Source organism: Micromys minutus, assembly GCF_963924665.1.
Source record: "Micromys minutus genome assembly, chromosome: 8".
NCBI classification, from domain to species: Eukaryota; Metazoa; Chordata; class Mammalia; order Rodentia; family Muridae; genus Micromys; species Micromys minutus.
The window spans coordinates 2316568-2334952 of record NC_137977.1 but is presented as its reverse complement, the minus strand read 5'-3'; the positions used below and the strand labels follow the sequence as shown (position 1 = coordinate 2334952).

The window sequence follows — 18385 nt, the reverse complement described above, 5'->3', positions numbered from 1 at the left end:
TGTACCTCTTGGTTCTCAAGGATGTTTCCCCACAGATTTAACCCGGCGGGTTGCATTTAGTTTATTATGCATGGACTCTTCCAATGTTATAAGTTATGCTTAGGGTTTGGTTTCTTTTTGTTTTCCGTGTGTTTGTTTTTCCTTTTCTGTTGTTTTTTTGTTGTTGTTTTGCTCTGCTTTGCTCTGCTGTGGTTCAGGGCTTGGAAGTAAATTTACCAATGCTGCTACAAGGAGAAGACCTACAGGCAAAGGCATTGATGGGTGTTTGACGTCAAACAAGAGAGTCTGCGTGCAAATGGCACTATAAATCCTTATGGCTTTTAATTAAAAGAATGGAATGTCGTATCAGAGGAGTATCAACTGTTGGGAAAGTGTGTTCAGACCCTGAGAGATAGCACACTGGTTGTCTTGTAAGCATGGGCGCCTGACTTTAGACCCTAGAACACATGATCTTAAACAGATGGTGGGATTGCACACCCTTGTCAGTACTACAGAGGGAGACGGAGTCCTGGGCTCAGCTGGCCAGCCAACACACACACACACACACACACACACACACACACACACATGGGAGGGGGAAAGAATTAAAACAAGGTGAAGAGAAACTTTTGTAAGAAAAGAGTTGCTTTCTCGTGTCTTCTCCATGGAAACGGGTTACATTCCAGCCTGGCACAGTAGTGTAGACTCAGCCAAAGCTTTGTAACAATCGGATTCCTGAGAGCAGGAAGCATCCGTGCACACCTAGCAGGTGTCTTTCAGGCTTGGCTGTTCTCCATCCCCACTCCCACCCTTGCACGTTTGTGTGCCTTGAGCTTATTTTACTGATGGCTGTGTGGGCGGGGCCAGGGGATAGAAGCACCTAAGTGAGGAGACCAGAGGTCAGCCTCCAGTGTTCTTCGGGAGCTTACTCACCTCGTCCTTTGAGACACGGTGTCTCACTGGGACCTAGGGCTAACTGGCCCGTGAACCCTAAGATTCCACCTGTTTCTACTTGCTTGGCACCGGGGTTACAGGTACATGCCAGCACAGCCAATGCCTTTTTAAGTCGCTCTCTCTCCCTCCCATGTGTGTGTGTGTGTGTGTGTGTCTTTCTCTACTTGACTCCTTCCCTCTCTGTCTCTGTTTCTATCTCTCTCCTTCCTTCTCTCTTTGTCTCTCTCTGAATGTGTGTGTGTATATGTATGTGTGTTTGTGTTTGAGAGTGTGTGTATGTGTGTGTTGTGTATGTATGAGCTTGTCTGTGTGTGTGTGTGTGTGTGTGTGTGTGTGTGTGTGTGAGTGAGTGTGAGGGGGGAGCACTAGAGTTCAGGTGCAGGGGCCCACTGAGGTCTCAGGTGTCAGGTTACAAGCAGTTGTAATTCTCCTGGTATGGGTACAAAAATTGGGCTCAGTCCCTCTGCCAGAGGAGTGTGTGCTCTTAGCCACCATGCTGTCTCCAGCCCTCATGCCTGACTTCGGAACCCTGTTCCGGGAAATGAACTCAGGTTTGCTCATTCAGCAGACACTTTGTCAGAAGCCATCTCCAGGCCCCAGTGTTTCCGAGAGAGATATGTACTGCTTTCTTCTTAGCTTGCTTAAGAGCAAGAATGCTTGGGGGGGGGGGGGGTGTCACTACACCGGAGCTTTTTCCGACAACTTTTGTTGTTTAAGCAAAGCATTTCAGTTCTTCGCCTTTAAATCTCTTTTGTAACTCCATATGTTTGTGCTGAGACTTTGGCTGTGAGGCCCATGTTTAAATTCACAAAGAGGAAAAGAAATCACTGGCAATGCCAGGGCCTCAGTCACGTTGGAAAGTTGTCTTAAGCTGTGCACTTGCTCCTGGCCCCCTTAGCACTGCCGAGTCCTTGGTCTCAAGGAGAGCTCCTCTTTTCAGTGCTTTCTTGATTATACTTTAAACACCATTCCAATGGTTTCCTCCTCCAGGAGAATATTCTAATAGGTATTCATGCACACAATTGGTAATAACAGCCAAGACATTGGACAATATTGCATCTCAGAGCATCTGAAATCCCCCTGCTTGCCCTTCCTACCCCTACCCACCTGGACCCCCTGCGAGTTTCCAAGCTGCTGATGTTTATGGGGCTCTAGGAAGCCCCTGGGCTCTTTAATTCTGCTGGGTACTGTGCAGCCTACCCCTGTTGAATCATTTCCTGCTCCCATCCTGCTGATAATGAGAAGTTCAAGACAGGAAACAGCAGTGTCAGTACCAGTGGCTTTGCTTAGAAGTCCAAAAGCATCGCGGCTTTTAGACTATTGGCAAACAAACAAACAAAGTCATCATCAGGACATGAGTCACTGAGAAACTTGCACCTTGCAGGTCTCCCTGGAGTTGTGGCTTGGGCCTAAGGAATGCATACATAGCATTTGCTCTCCTTGAGATGCCCGTGGCTTAGGCACTTTGTGCATAGAGGCCACTGGCATTGGTTGCTTAGATTCTCAGAGCTCTTTCCTTTATGTATTGTCAGAAGTCCTGTCCTTAATATCTCATGCCCTCCCTCAACAGCTTGGGAATACTGATGGAAGCAAATCCCACCCTATCGCCAGTGAGAAAGCATTCCAAAAGTGCAGGTCAGGCAATGTTCATTTTCCTGTTAGATTGTTCCACAAAATAAATAAGGCTGGAACTTCCTAACTTGTCTGAAGAAAAAAAATGCTCATACACTGTTCAGTTCTCTCCAATTCTGCCTTACTTCAGGGGCTTAATGACTAATCTACTGGCGGACTTTAAAGCCTAAGCCGTATTCTCCACTGCCAAATTAGCACCTTGGTGTGTTTATGTTACAGTTGTGAAATATGTGTAGTGTGTAACGCAACAAATTATTGTGGCTACAGTGCCAGGGACCTGAGAAAGAATGGGGTGGCTGTGTGCGTGGCAAATTGCAGTGCAAGCTGCCTATTTTTCTAGCCCTGATTTCCAGGGTGAACCAGTGTAGCCGAGGGCTGGGTTTGTCATGTGTGCCTTTGCTTTGTTAGTCCTCAGAACCCCCTGGCTTATAAATGTGTGCTTGGAAATTAACTCAGGGAAGAAGCAAAGCAAAGCATGGCGGGGTGAGGGCGGGTGTTGGGAATTGGTTTAGGGCATGGTTTTCTCGGATTTACAAACTATGTGTGTGTAAGCGTGGAGTGGTGCACACATTTGAACTGGGGGAGTGGCAAATTACAACTTGGGGGCATCTGGTCTCTCTGCTTGGATTCTGAAGGTTAAGTTCACTCCCTGTCAGGTCAGAGCTTTTTATCCTGTCACGTGATAATGGGGGGGATTTCAGCCTATAGATTTCTACAGCAGAAGAGTGTAAGACTCTTCCAGCCAGGGTCAAGGGTAAATGGAAGGGTTCTCCTTATAAACCCTTACAAATTGGTCCTCAGTAATGACCCTGGTGTCTATGAGATGTGATAACAGCAGCATGTAATACCCACTGAGCATTTGCTTGCAGCTGCTTTAGATTTTTGTTTTTTATTGGGGAAAAGGGGTCTAAACACGCTCCGGAGGCCGCTGAGGGGTCGTCACTGTGCAAAGCTCATTCGGGAATGTCAGTGTCCTGTGCTAGACTGGGGTGGCCATGCTGGAACTCGTAACTTGAGTCCTGCTTGAGCACCCAAATGTTGCCTGTTAGCCATTTGCGGAGGCACAGCTGGTTAAGAGTCATGTGGGTCCAGGACAGGCTTTGGAGAGAAAGAACCACATGCTTTTGAGCTGCCTCTGGGTGAGAAGGAATGAGTGTTTTCTTGGAGCAGAATGTTCGCCACAGTTGCTCCTGTTTCTCACGGGGCAACCAAGTGCCACAGCAGTTTCATATGCAGACTCCTTCCTCGAAACGTTTAATATGGGGATAAATATTTACATGAATGTGAGGCTCTTATGTAGACTGGGTTCCTGTTTACATTTATGTTTGAGTTTACACAAAGATTAGCAAATGAAAGTAATTGTTTTAGCTCTCACTTCTGTACATGTGACATTATTTCTCAATTATGCCCAAGCATCCTGGGTACTACCTCCCTTGCACTAGGTAGCCGGCAAAGCTGTTCGTCAGCCTGTAGTCTGTGCTCAGAGGAGAAGGCCTGACATTTTACCCTAGATCGTCACTGGGTACCCACGACACTGCCACAGTATGAGCTGTGGGGATGCTGCGTGCCTCGTCAAATGAGCCAGGATAAGGCTAACGCTGTCTGATCTGCACTTTGCAGACTGTTCTTCCTTTCCTAGCACTGATTTATGCTCTCATGGTTTTTTGACTAGAGTACTTGTCATCATAATGGGCAACATTTGTATTTTTCTAGGCTGCATCATTTTGCTCATTTCCTATCAACCTTTTAGTTGTGAAGAGTCCAATGTTGTAATCAACCTTTATTGATAGGACACAGAAAGGACTCTTCTTTCTCTCCCTCCCCTCTCACCCTCCCCTCTTCCCTCCCTCCTTCAGAGTAATGTACAGAGATAAACTCCGAGTGTGGTACAAATCCCAGGGAGTATAGATAAGCAGAAAACATGGATGGAAACATCTAGAAGCTTCATCCAAAGATCTCACCTATAACTCTTCATAAAAAAAATAGGGTTGTGCTAGCCTATTATAGCCGTAATGAAATATTGTAATGGTTATTAAGTCAATTGACTCTGAATCTCTTTTTAATAAATGAGTCAGACTGTATTACCCAATTACTGTCAGCTGCTACCTTTCCAGAGAGAAGAAACGGTCAAATGATTGAATTTTTAAGTTCTTTGGCACCTTTAAGGGGTAGGAAGCAAGGTGCAAGTTTGGCTTCGGGACAGATCCCAATTGAAATTGAAATTGGAGGTGTTGATGGTATCACCTCCTGAGCATCTGCTGCAGGAAGGAACCCCTCTTTGCAAGGAAACAGCCTTTTGTGCAGATATACTCCTACGCCCTAGGTCTTCAGTTCTTTATCAGTCAGATGGTGCCTTTGACCACACAGCTGAACACAGAACTCATGAGGGCAGGTTCAGCAGGGTCTCTGAATGGAGCTGATTTGCGGTACTCCTTAGCAAGGAGTTCTATTAGATCTCTCACATCTCTGTTCCTCCTCAGGAAAGAAAGTCTTAGCCAGCAGTAGATGTACTTGTTTGGGTCCCTGTCTTAACTCCCTAAGTTCCTATGTTTGAATTATTGTTTCTCAGTTGGTGGTCCCCATTTGGAGAGATTGTGGGGACTTTAGGACACAGAGCCTAGCTGTGAGCCATGGGTCACAGAGGAGCTGGGTCACCACCTGCTCAGCCTCCAGCCTCTACTTCCTGATTGCCCCAAATGAACTAGGCCAGAGTAATGAACCTCACAGACCCTAGCTGGCTTGTCTTCTCCACAATAAGCTGTGCTCCCTTTAAACCATGATCCTCGCTGGAGCTGTCTGCAGCCTTTTGGTCACAGGTGACAAATGAGAAAAGTATCTCATGCAGCCCTTACCCACTAGCCCTACAGCCAGCCCTGTGTTGGTGATCCACAGTGAGGAGGGGGACCAGATGAAGGGGCAGAGCAGAGGAGCAGGTGAGGATTTCATTCTGGAACATCAGTTTGGCTGAGGAACAACTGATGTATTTTTCTCCTACTCCAATAACTTGGAGATCCATTTATTGGGAGAAAAAAAAAACTTAATGTTTAACCTACAAATAGAAGGAAATTGAACTTGCAATTTTTTTTTCAATAGTATAATGTGCTTCAAAACAGTAAAAATAACTCAAGAATGCTCGCTGTGATTGCTGTCATGGGTATTACTTAATCACCCTGCAAACAAAGGGCACGGTCTGTGAAGAATGAGTCTGTGCTAGTGACACAAGTCACTCCACAGCTGACTGTCACCGTTACTGTTCCATCTGACTAAATTTAAATTACTTAACTTTTGGGATACTGCTTTACTCTGGGCTAGAAATAAGAAAAAATAGGCGAGAAATTGTTTCTTGCATGCAAACATCTTATTCACTTTTGTTTTGCTAACTTTACATGCAAAGTGTGAGTAGTCAGAAGGGAGACTGTCACATTCAAAAGCATCTGAACTTGCAGAATTTCCTTTGTCACCCACTGTCCTCACTGCAGCAAGACTGATCACGTGACTTAACAGTCTGATAGTCCAGGGAGCCAGGCTTATTCCCAAGACTTCTCCTTGCTCTCGTGAACAAAATAAATGGGGAGGAAGAAAAATATCCGTTGCTATTTTTCTCACATGTACCCATTGAGCACAATGAGAAAAAGTGGACATAATTTTTCAATGGTGTTGTGACATTAGAACTTCAACATTCTCTTTCTTACTTTTTCAACATATGCAACATTTAGGACATTTTAAAACGTGGCAGATACTTCTGGTTGTATTTGACTCAGTTCTCTGCACTAAATAGTGCTCCTTATATTTCCTAATGACTGAAATCTAGGAAATTTTTGGTGACTTTAAGATTTAAAGAAAAAGAAGAGATTAAAAAAAAAAAAAAGAACAATTGATCTTACATAATCCCTAAAGCCTTTTCTATAACCCCTTGTCATGTCAGCAGGCACAATTAAACTCTTCTTACATAATTATAATCAAGGAGTTTGCTCTGCCACCCAAATACAGAGTGGGTTTTTATCTCCTGTGAAATGTAGACTGTTCTGGGGGCTTAATTAGTGCTTTGCTTTCTCCTTGTACAAATTCTTGTCCTCTGCTTCTGAAGACTCACACTTGTGTGAGAGGAAAGATTAGGAACACAAATAGAGTGATTTCGCTCCTAGTTAGCTAGTAATAATTCCCTTTGTAATTGGACCTTCGTATTGTCAGATCCCAACTGGTGAAGCACCTATATGGAAATTTGCCTTTGAATGGGGGAACTGCCTCTCTTTTATTTTAGTTTGAATTTGCTGTTCCCTGGGTGTAAATATATCTCACACTCTCAGTCCTATGGTGTCTGCTTCTTAGGAACATCTCTAACGTTTGCAGATAGAAGGTAGACATACGGCATAATAACAGGAAGGTCAGAGTACAGCCTCCGACCCTTGCTCTTCCTAACAAGTCATCTTGGGGATAGCAGGTGTGTGTGGCATAGCTTGTCTATAAGTGCATGACCCCATAGACCAGCCCGCCTGCTTTAATTGTTAGCCTCTCTGACTCAGGGAAAAGTTCTACATTCTCTGGGCCATGGCTTTCTCATCTGTCTAGTGTGTATAATCATAGCATTTCTCATGAGCTGTTGCAAGGTTGTGTGGATTCATATTTGCAGACAGGTAGAACAGTTCAGGAAGCTGTCACTCACCGTGTTGTTGGTTTTAGTGAAGATAATACTCCCTCGCTGGACTGTAAACTCTTAATACAGCAATTGTCAGCCCATCAAAATTGTTCTTCTACCAACTTCTGATGTCTAATGATCCAGAACCTGTCAAAAGTGAGCCCAGATCTCAGAAAAGTAGAGATGAGACAGGTAGAAAGGTGAGAGGGACAAAATTCAAACTGTTAAGCAAAGGTAAGTGAGCGGTGACCTGGGGTGGCTGTGGAGGGTAGGACTAAGGAGCAGAGGAAAGAGCGTCCGGAGTGAAACATTCTGCAGCAGAATCACCAGACAGAGCAGGTTGCAACAGTAAAGTCTGTTTCAGAAGCGTATCACAGAGAACGTGTAGTCGGGGACAGATGCCTCTGCAGTCTCCGAGGCAGAGCGGAGAAGCGCTGAGAAGAGACCACTCCACGTTCCTGTTGGTTCTTTATTCTAGCACATTGGAAATACAGAGCCCATAAAATCATGATCATTAAAACAGAAACCTTGCTATCGACACCTTAAACGCCTCAAAGTAAAATCTGATTTCTGACGATTGGCTTTGAAATTTTAGAAATGTCTTAAATTACTATAAACTCCATGATCGTGTAAGATGACCGGAAACCACTATTACATGTTTATGGAGCAGGCATGACAGGGTGGTGTGACTGTACAGGCCTCCATGTTTATATGTGGTGATAGCAAGCGCTTGCAATGAGAGGGTATCCTTCTCTATCACAAAGACGGTAGATTTGACCTCTCCACCAATGTGCTTCCCTTGACAGATGAAGGGCTGAACCATGAGTGCAAACTCTGCAGCCAGACCTTTGACTCCCCTGCCAAACTTCAGTGTCACCTGATAGAGCACAGCTTCGAAGGGATGGGAGGCACCTTCAAGTGCCCTGTTTGTTTCACAGGTAAGGAACATCTTAAACCGGCACTGCAGCCCGTGTGTGTGTGTGTGCTCTGACCCCACCGTGTCCTTCCACCAAGCATGCTTCCCACTGCTTGGCCTTTTACAGCAAAGACTTCAGTTCAATTTGGGGGAAGATGTTTGATTTCTGCTGATTAGCATTATTGATTACAGTCTGCTTTAGAGACTGAGCCAGGTGGGAAGGTTAACTGTCAGGATGAACGAATGGTATTTCAAGTTCTCCACCAGGTTTAGACATTCCCACCCAGAAAATAGTGTCCATGTTGGGGTCACTCTGCTTCCTCTGGATGTTCAAAGGTTACCAAGGTCCAGATGATTTTGAGTCAATTAGTGTTCAAGTAAAATATGGGTCCCAGTGCCTCGACATTTGTGACTTCAACCTGGATAATTTTATAGCATCTTAATGAAATTGTGTGTGTGTGTGTGTGTGTATGTGTGTAAAATACTGCTTTGAAATGGTAAACATATTAGAGATGTGTACTTCTTGTAAGATTGGGTCTTAAAATTTAATAGAAATGTATGATCTTAGACAATTTTTATCAGATGTTGCAGTGGTACAGTTGTCAGGAATAACCACACACACACACACACACACACACACACACACACCTCAGAATGTATTCCTTGAAGACCATGAGAGCTGGTATATGATCACACATGTTTCTGTTAAGAAGGTGAAGGCTACTTCAAAGATCCTCAGTGATTATCTTGCATGTGTGGCACGTGGTGGCCATGTCAACGGAAAAAATGAGTGTGTAGATTGAGAACTGTGCTTATCTTGACCTCAAAAGAAATTTCTGTTTGCAGAGCAAAATCACAGGCACTGATCGCTTATGTTCACTAAATTCAGCCTGCAGATTTGTCTTCTATAATGAAAAATAGAAACACGTGCACTTGAACGTCTCACTACTAACGGCTGTTTAGTTAACACTGGCTTTCACACACTCGTTCCATCTGCTAAGATTTCTCTCTGTTGACTTTGCTCTTCCAAATTCTTAGTTTATTAAAGCTAAATATTCTCTCGTCACGAATTTAAGATGCACAGAGTGAAGAGTCAAGGTCCTTTGTCTAGGCACCTAGTAAGTCTACTTAAAAGAAGACTAGGACAAAAGTTTCCACAATTAAATCTTACAATAAAATAGTTCTTTCATATTGTAGCCAGAGCCCCAAAAACATAGAATGTTATATGAATATAAGTTGCAAACCTGGATAAAAATCCAACTTCTTTTTGTTGAGCTAGTAAGGAAACAAAGCTACATCAAAAACAGCCTGCGTCTCTGTAAAAACAGATGTAAATTGTTTTATTGTATCTTGAAGTCATTTGGAAATAACAATTAGGAAAAATAAAACCTTCCAATATAAAGCATGTTAGGTGAAAGGGAAACTGAGAGTTTTTTTTTAAGTAATGAGAAATGTTATTAAAATGTATGACTCACAAGAACAATACTGTAATATGATGTTAGGTTGGCTGGCAATTAGAATAATTTTAATGATCAGAGTGGAGTCAAAGTCAAATGCCAGCATCTTTAATAAATCCTCTCCCTGCCTATACAGATTAATATTGTAGATGCAAACTTTTTTAGGTCACAGGGCACCAAGCATCCGTCAGAAGTCAGTTCTGCCAGCCCAAACAGCGCCTCTGGCATATACAATTTAATTATTAATAGTATGTCTCCTAGGTAAACTGTTACACAGTCTTAGGGCCTTGTTTTGTAGTCATTAAAATTGAACATGTTTATATTATTGAAACCCTTGCATTCCATGTGTAGGCTGAGTTGATCTTAAAGTATCCAAAGAGAATTTACCTGCCGTTCTGTTGCACATTTATAGACAGTGCCCCAGAGTACCTGTGGGATATAATTTTTAGCATTAACACATTGAAATAGAGAGCTGTTTGCTAGCTATAACTTTAGGCAAATACAATAAACAGGGTTCGAGCAGCCATGATTTCTTAACCTGTGGGTTGCTGTGAAGTAGAAGTCATTTCTTATGAGACAGAGCTGTGCATTTGACAATCCTCAGCTTTTATTTGCAAATATTTGCAGGGAGCAGAGCCTCCGTGAACCATTACTATTTGGGTTGAGCTGGGTAGAGTGCATCTTAACAGAAGCCAGAGATCCAGCCTTGAACAGATGTCAGGAGCTAGGCCCACCTGGAGACATCACCCTGTTGTCTGCTGTGGGGAGTCATCAGCACAGGAGATAGCAGCACTCACTAACCCAAGCTCACATCTCTTTGTTATTTCAGTGTTTGTCCAAGCCAACAAGTTGCAGCAGCATATATTCTCTGCCCATGGACAAGAAGACAAAATCTATGACTGCACACAATGCCCACAGAAGTTCTTCTTCCAAACAGAGCTACAGGTAATGGCTTGTGAGAAAGTCTGGGGTTGAGCCTACTTGCTACTCTTATGAGGCATTTTAACTATGGATTGAGAATCTCTTACCCTAGGCCACCATGATGCTCTTTTGTGTTTGGGGGCAAAGGGGAAATTAGAAGCAAGATTAATAGACACCAAAATAAATTTGCCTCTGGCTGCTGTCAATCATAAAACAAACTAGAAGAGAGCTATAATTGGACCTTCTAACCCAGTGTGAAGAATGTAGGGGTTGGGTTATTGCACTGTGAGATTATTGGCCTCACTTGTCAGAGCTCAAGCCCGCCCCCAAGTCTTGTTTTATTTATGCTCTGGGAGCCATGCTGGATGGATATCCAACCATTGTCATCCAGAAGGAGGCATGGTAGATGGATATCCAAGCATTGTCATACAGAAAGTTGAACACTGGGAAGGTCTGTCTTTTGTCCAGGTTGTATTCGTTCTACCTCAGGCAACTGAGTGAGTAATTATTACTGAAGTCACAGCTTCAGAGCTGAAGTCTGGGTACCCCAAGATGTTAGTTTTGGCCTTGCGTCTAAACTTTATTAGATGTAAAGGTCCATGAGATTTCTGAACCTCAGATATGACGGAAAAGAAACAAACTTCATACTCGCAGGTAGTCATAAGGTAAAAATGAAATTATAGGAATAAATATAAGGTATAAAAGAGAACATCTATGTTTGGTTGCTTGAGTGACTCTCAGAAATAGTAGCTAAAAATAGAAGTCAAAGGGCTAAGGATGTAGCTCAGCAGTAAAGTACTTACTCTAATACTCAAGACATTGGATTAATCCAGGCATAACAAAAATGGGGGAAAGGAGAAAAAGATTCAAAGGACATGTGGACACATCCCTATAATTACAAGGTCACAAGTTCAAGGCCAGCCCAACAAACAGGAAATATAAGATCATAAAGACCCCCCAAAAAGTGTAGAAACAAAGACAAAGAAACCTGCATTCTATTCCGGAAATTTCATCTAGAAGAGGAACATGACTTTTTCAATACTTTTTGCATCTTTTTAAAAAAAGAGTATGATGTGGAATATCATCATGAATAATTTTTTAAAATCTTGCTGGTCCCTATGGAGAAAGTAGAGCTGCACTTGAAATCTTACTATGAACATTATTGACTGTTGTTTGGCCTAGCATGGCTGTGGGCTTGGTTTCTACAATCAGAACCAAGACAAAGCAACACAGAATTTACCTGCACTCCTCTTGCCACCTCTGTGGTATCCTTATGCCCAGGAAAGGGGGAGGTTCTGGTAAGGCAAGATTTAGAAAAGCTGTGTATATCAGAACAGAGAATCAGCAACTAAGTGAGAGGAAATGTAGGAGATAAATGAACTGACTGAATCACACCATTGGCAGTGGAGAACTAACATCTCTTTGTCACATTTTCTTCTTTGAAGCACTGATCCCATCACTCCCCTGCCAATAAATATAGAAAGACGTCCAAATCACGTTTTTATTGCACTAAAATAACCTTACATTCTTGCTTGAGAAAAAAACTTGTGTCAAAGAATAAATAATAGGAGATTTGATTGTTCTGCCTCTGTAAAAGACTAGTGTGTAAAATTTGAAACAAAAGAAGTAACAGTTTAGGATGAAAGTCATAGGCTTTGTGCAGGGACTGGTAGTGATCTAAATATTTGCATCAGACTTCTACTTAGACACTATATGGGCAGATTTCAACATGTTGTGTCTTTCACTGAGAGAGCTTAGTGTGAATGCTCATTTTAGTATAACTGTACACAATAAATTAATAAGGTGGCAGTATTTTTCAATTTTAGCTAGTTCCCCAATAGTGACACAGGGACCAAGATTTATTTTCAAGCTTCACCTCAATACCTGTGCTGTCTACCTTATCATCCCCTAAACTAGTCTAACTGCCTCCCAGCCAACATCCCAGGAACACTTCTAGGGCCTTCCATGCTCCGGGTGAACTCTTACCAACTCCTTCTTCCCTGCCTCATGGCTCAGTCTTTTCTCATCCTCTCTCTACTTCCCCTCAGTGGTGGAATTCCTGCCCTATTCTCTCTTCTGCCAGCGATTGGGCCATCAGCTTCTATTGACAAGGCAGAAAAATAAATGGTCAGAACGGTTTACACAGACTTACAGGAAATTCTTGACATAAGCATTACAATGTGGTGTCAGATTGAAACAAGATATGGGGATAGAGAAATCAGCATTTGAATAACACAAGGATAACCTTTACAAGGTGCACAAAACATGCTCAGCACCTTGGAGGTAGTGATCTGTGACCCTAGATTAGAAACACTATTTAAATACACCCTTAAAGACAAAAGGGTCATAAAAACCTAGGGCCTCCAGTTCCCTGCAGTTAAAAGTTTTTCCTTCAACTCTAGATCTGGGAATCCTTAACTGTCTCAGAATCTACTTGAAAAACTTTAAAGAGCTTTGGTTTTTGTGGGTTAACATCTACTGATATTTCCTATAGTCGCCATTATTTCCGCTAACTTCAAGAGAACTGTGTTAAACAGGGGATGGGTCTGGCTGTTGGCGCACTCACCTCCTTGTAGCCTCTTGTGGCGAGGATAGTGCTTACACAAACAATGTCAAATACTATACTGAATAATTTTAACCCTACAGACACCCAGCAAGTATCTCAAAGACCACAGAGCTCCCTAAAAACACTGAGGTAGATGTTCTGGAACATTCTGCTCTCTCTGCCTCGCCACTCCCTGGATCTTTGTGGCCTTGTGAAGTCAGACTTAAGACACTAACTCAGTTACTCAGTCTGAGATGTGAGTCCAGAGCTAGAAAACATTTGTCTGCTCTTGATACCTGAGAGCAGCCCTGATGGCTAGTAAGGATAATTGTTGCAAATCCCACATGAAATATTGACTTTCTATTTGATATTTTGGAAAGCTGCGATCCAGTGATGAGAATATCTGAGGGTCTGCTCTCCAAAATGCTCAGTAATATCCATGGCTCGATTTCAGCGACACTGGGAGAAAATGGATCAGAAGTTGATGATTCTGAGTTTTGACAGTATCTTCATATTTACATTTGATCCTGGAAGTTCATGCATCTGTTCTTTCCGGACCCATATTACCTTAGAAAATGAAAGTTGTGTGGTTTTAAGAGAGTAATGAACTTCCTGTATAGAAGACATAAAGTAGAGTTCCTTCCATTGCCAGGATGCTGGGAAATTGAAGTGAAATTAAGGTGAAGGTAGAAAATACCTTCAGGAAGTTAAGAGGAGAAAACGCTGCAGCCACTGCCCTTTGTATCTTGATATGTAAAATAAATGTAAATTTTAAGCCACTTGATCCCACCTAGATTTTTATGCCATTAAAGCTCAGAGGGAGAGTGCACAGGAGTCCATGAAATTAAATCTCCGAGAACTGAAATTATGTTAGAGATCTTAAAGCATTCAAAGGGCCAAGTTCAGAGTAAACATTCTAAGTTGCTCGCTAACCACTGAGGCATGTTCCTCGGTGGTACAGAAATGATTCTATGACATCTCCTTCATTGTTACAGTATAAAAACAGATTTGAAAAATGCCATTACTTGTTAGATATAAAATCTACCTACATGTATGCATTTATACATGTATATAGTATGTTTCATGTGTGTGAATACAAATAGATGACTAGTAGAGGAGTCAATGCAAAGCAAAGGAAGTTACATCCCACACTTTTGTGTGAGAGTGCAATTAGATTGACACATCTGTAGTAAATACAAATGTTGTGTACTTTTATTTACAGTCCAAATGTAAGTCGTTCCTCCTCTGCTGTCCATCTTCTAGAACATCTTCCTGGCTGCTTTGTTTATTGAGGAGATATGAACCACTCTTCTGTGGAATCCTCCTCATAGGACCAGAGACACATACTGTTTGTTAAGAGTGTACCTCTCATCTTTGGTCAACCGAAGTCCAGAGATAGAGACACACAGTCTTGCATTCTTGCTGTGAGGCTATCTTTGTCTTTTCCTGAGGTGCTCCCTTCTACCAACACAGACAGACCTAATGTGTTAGCCAAGGCAAATGACAGGAAAGCAAAGGTATCTGGGAATAAAAGCCCACTATTTGAACAAATAGAATATTTTATTATTTGAAAAATAAATGAATGTGTTTAGGGCTCACGGGTTTCCCTAATAGACCTCTAGTGTTTGGTTTGGTTTAGTTTGGTTTGGATGGTAGTTTTGCTTTTTCTGTGTGTGTGGTTTTAGTTGTTTATTTTTTATTTGTTCATTAGCAGAATGTATGGGCTGCAAAGATGGTTTAGCTGTTAAAAGCAGTTACTTCTCTTTCAAGAGAACTGAGCTTGGTTCCCAGCACTGGTGTCAGGTGACTCACAACCACCTATATCTAACTCCAGCTTCAGATGTCATACCTTCTTCTGGTCTTCACAAGCACACACAGACACACACACACACACACACACACACACACACACACACACAAAATAAAATCTTCTTGGCAGAACATTAGGGCTTCTATTTTAAGAGAGCATGCCGGGGTCCAAGAATAATACCCTCCAATACCATTTGGGTCCAATCTATATCCCAAATGGTTTATGCTGTCGGTGAGCATTTGAAAGCTCTGTCTCACAGCAGAGAAATCACTGTCCAGTCAGTATCCTGGAAACCTGTGATTCAATGACATTGTTGGAGATTCCTTCCTCTTCCTGCATGTCTTCTAAGGCAGTTCCATCATGTTGAGGGTTTAGTGGAAACCGGAGAAGTTCTTGCAATGGGTAAAACCAATTGTCCTGGCTGAGCTTAAACTCTGGACGATGCTAGCATTTCAGCCATGTTTGCACTGCAGATTGCAGCGTCTCTACACAGAGAGCAGCCAGCATGTTGGGGGATGTAGTAAGACTTTGGGATGCCACTACAGTTTAACTTGTCACCGCCTCTGCAGCTGTTTGATTTTCCCCTCAAATCACTTTCCAACATGTCACCTGATTTCCATGCAAATTTTTCACACCTCAGTTTTATGGCCACATCTCTGAAAGAGAAATGAATTGCTGTATTGAGACAGGACACCAGGACAACAGCACAGGATTGAAACATGACGCGTAGGGTCCCTTGCTAACGGGACTTGTGCTTCGGATGATTAAATTAGGCATTTAGGAGTCTTTTTTCAGTAGTCATAATCACAAGTACACTAGTCCTAGTGACATTATTAGGTTATAAGTAAGATAGAGATTTTTAAATAGTCATTAAATTACAATTCCATCTCTTAAATGTACCATGATGATGCCAGTCATGTTACCAGATACCAAAAATAATTCAAAATTTATTTTCTGTCAACTTTGAAAGGTACAATATAGATAAATCATTCTTATATGACATGGTATGTAATCTATTGTTAGGAAGATTCCAGCAAATGGTGTTGTACTCTTGAGCCTGGGAAGTTCTGGGAGGTACCTGACCTGCTGAGGGCTTGGTGAGGAAGACAGTCCTCACACAGTCAGTGACAGGGCTTCCCTGGTATCCTGCATTTCTAATGCTGACCTAGGGAAGCAAAATTGAGATTGGCCAATTATCTGGAAAGAAAATCTCTACCCTAGAGCTCAGAAATTTCCTGCATTTTCATAGTTTGCTGGAGTAATTTTTCACTCAATCATACTTTGGACAGGGTTTCCTGTTAATTGGTTTCTAAGTGAAGATACTTATTACCAGGCTTTTTCTCCCTTTGCACAAGTGTCCTGCATCTTGCATTAGGTTTTGTTTGCCTTTTTAGCCTCGAACTGCACAAGTAATGATGCTGGAATTCCTCCAGGAATCTGGTTTCAAAGCCGAGTACCAACTCCCTGCAGTTAAGGCCAAGAAAAAAGGTTCTTGTTGCCTCTTCGTAAACTGCAAGGTGGGGACTGGGTGTGGTTCAAACAAAACTTTATTCATGAAGTTTTCACATTTCCCTCCACCTAAACTGGATGTTTCTAGTGAGCAGGAAAAAAGGAAACTGTTCGTAGCAAATCCAAATATCATTTTTGTAAACCGAATTTGGCCCTCCAGCCTACCTCACAACTTTCCTATATATTTCAAGTGCCTTATTTTTTGTTTCTCACAGACATTAAATTTTTTGTCATTATCCCTATGTTTATAAAAGTCACAATCCAAACCTGCCTCCCCTGCTGTCAAAGGGTCCCCAGATGGAAGTGTTCACTCCACAGGGTGTCTAGAGCTGGCATATCAGGTCCTGCAGGGATCCCTTAGGACAGTCCCTGGAGGAGCAGCAGCCTCCCCTCTGTGCTACCCTGGGCTGCATCCCCCAGGCCACAGAGCTTCTGCACAGCTCTGGTCAGCCCTTAAACACATCAGAAAGACGCCAAGATTTGCGAGAGTATCAATTGTGTCAAATGAGTGCCTGACTGCCGAACTGGCCTATTCCGTACATGTGGAATTCTTCTCTCTGCTTGTGAGTCTGTGGGACGTTGCAAGCCAATCGGTGCTACGGCGACCTGCACTTAATTTGCTCCGTGGTTAAATTGATCTATCTCTTTTATTTGATCGGATCTCCAGGAACCGAATCATTTGCATTGATTTTTTGATTGGTGCTGTGTTTTCACCATTATTTTTGATCACTTTCAGCTGTTAATATTGGATAATTCAATCAGGATTGATTGGCCTTACCAGTGAAGGCAGAAAGCTAATCAGGTCAGACACAAAAATGGGGCAGAGGTAATCTAAGCTTGGTTTGGCTGTAATATTATTATATTCCTCCTCTCCTGTCCTTTCTTCCCTCCCTTCCTCCCTCCCTCTCTCCTACACCCTGCCCCCTCTCCGCAATGAATGCTACGGATTTTCTGGAATAAAGGAGAAAGTTTGAAATTATCTCACATTCGAAATGCATCATAAAGTGAGGTCATTTTCTTTTGTTTTTTAAATAAGACTACATCTAGAAATTAAGCAAGCATACAGAAAGGAAAGTGCTATTGTCACAGTGAATTATTCGGGTTAAACGCCTTTTCAATTACCTATTTTGTCCCAACAAACATCTAATCTGTGTGTGTGTGCATGCTTGGAGGCACAACCTGGGCTCACCTATTTCTAAATCTGGCCCTCACTGCTTCACCATGTGTCCTGGTAGTCAGATTTTCCAGAACCAAGTGGCTGATATGACCAAAATCGGGGGAGCAGGGGAACTGCAGTAAGTAGAAAACACTTTATTTGCATCTAAATAGTTTCTACTACCCCGCCCCCCAGCTAAATTTTCAAAAAATTCTCCATCCATTAATTTCTTGATGTTCGTATTGATGGCTGCACTTTCCTATTTAAAGAGGGAGCACTACCTCTTCGTGCTAGTACCTGCTCCTCCTCCAACGGCCCCGCTGTAAGCAAGCTGCCATTACATCATTTTTTTGTCTGGCCCAGAGTTGACGACAGATGGCCATCTCTGAACTGCCATCAGCGTGACTTTATGGAGCACCCAGCCAGGGCAGGCTGGCGAGCACTCTGGCCAGTTCGACAGCCCCTCCCTCCCTGCCCCCTGGAAGTGCTCATCACCTCTGCCACATTCTGCCTTGGCTGGGCCCTGTTGGCTCTGTAGGCGACCATGTTGCCAAGGCAGTCTGCTGCACAGAACTGAAGAGCTGCCTTCATTAAGAATAAGAGACCGCAGCCACAGTTGTCCTCCGAACGGAGTACTGCCTAGGCACCTTTGTAGTCAGATCTTTTGGAACTCTCTGGACACCCAGATTTCTAGAACATTCTGCTACCCAGACAGACTCATGGAATTCCTGCATGTGTTCCTATTTTAGATGTTTGCTCTATACGTGGGTTGATTTCCTCACATTAGTGGCGACTGTGCCAAGAATAGACCCTTGGTGTTTACAAACTCTCATCTGACTATTGGAAAACACCACGTCCGGACCCAACTGT

General features: G+C 42.7%; 1 protein-coding gene across 2 annotated transcripts in view; it reads left to right on the top strand.

Annotated features, from left to right (window-relative positions):
- Nucleotides 1–18385, top strand: part of ZNF521 (zinc finger protein 521) — a 274124-nt gene that overhangs the window by 237543 nt on the left and 18196 nt on the right. For both annotated transcript variants that reach the window (XM_080920018.1, XM_080920017.1), the window contains 2 exons: nt 8008–8139; nt 10404–10519. In XM_080920018.1, coding sequence (XP_080776144.1) covers nt 8008–8139; nt 10404–10519 — 248 coding nt within the window. The remainder of the gene's footprint in view (nt 1–8007; nt 8140–10403; nt 10520–18385) is intronic.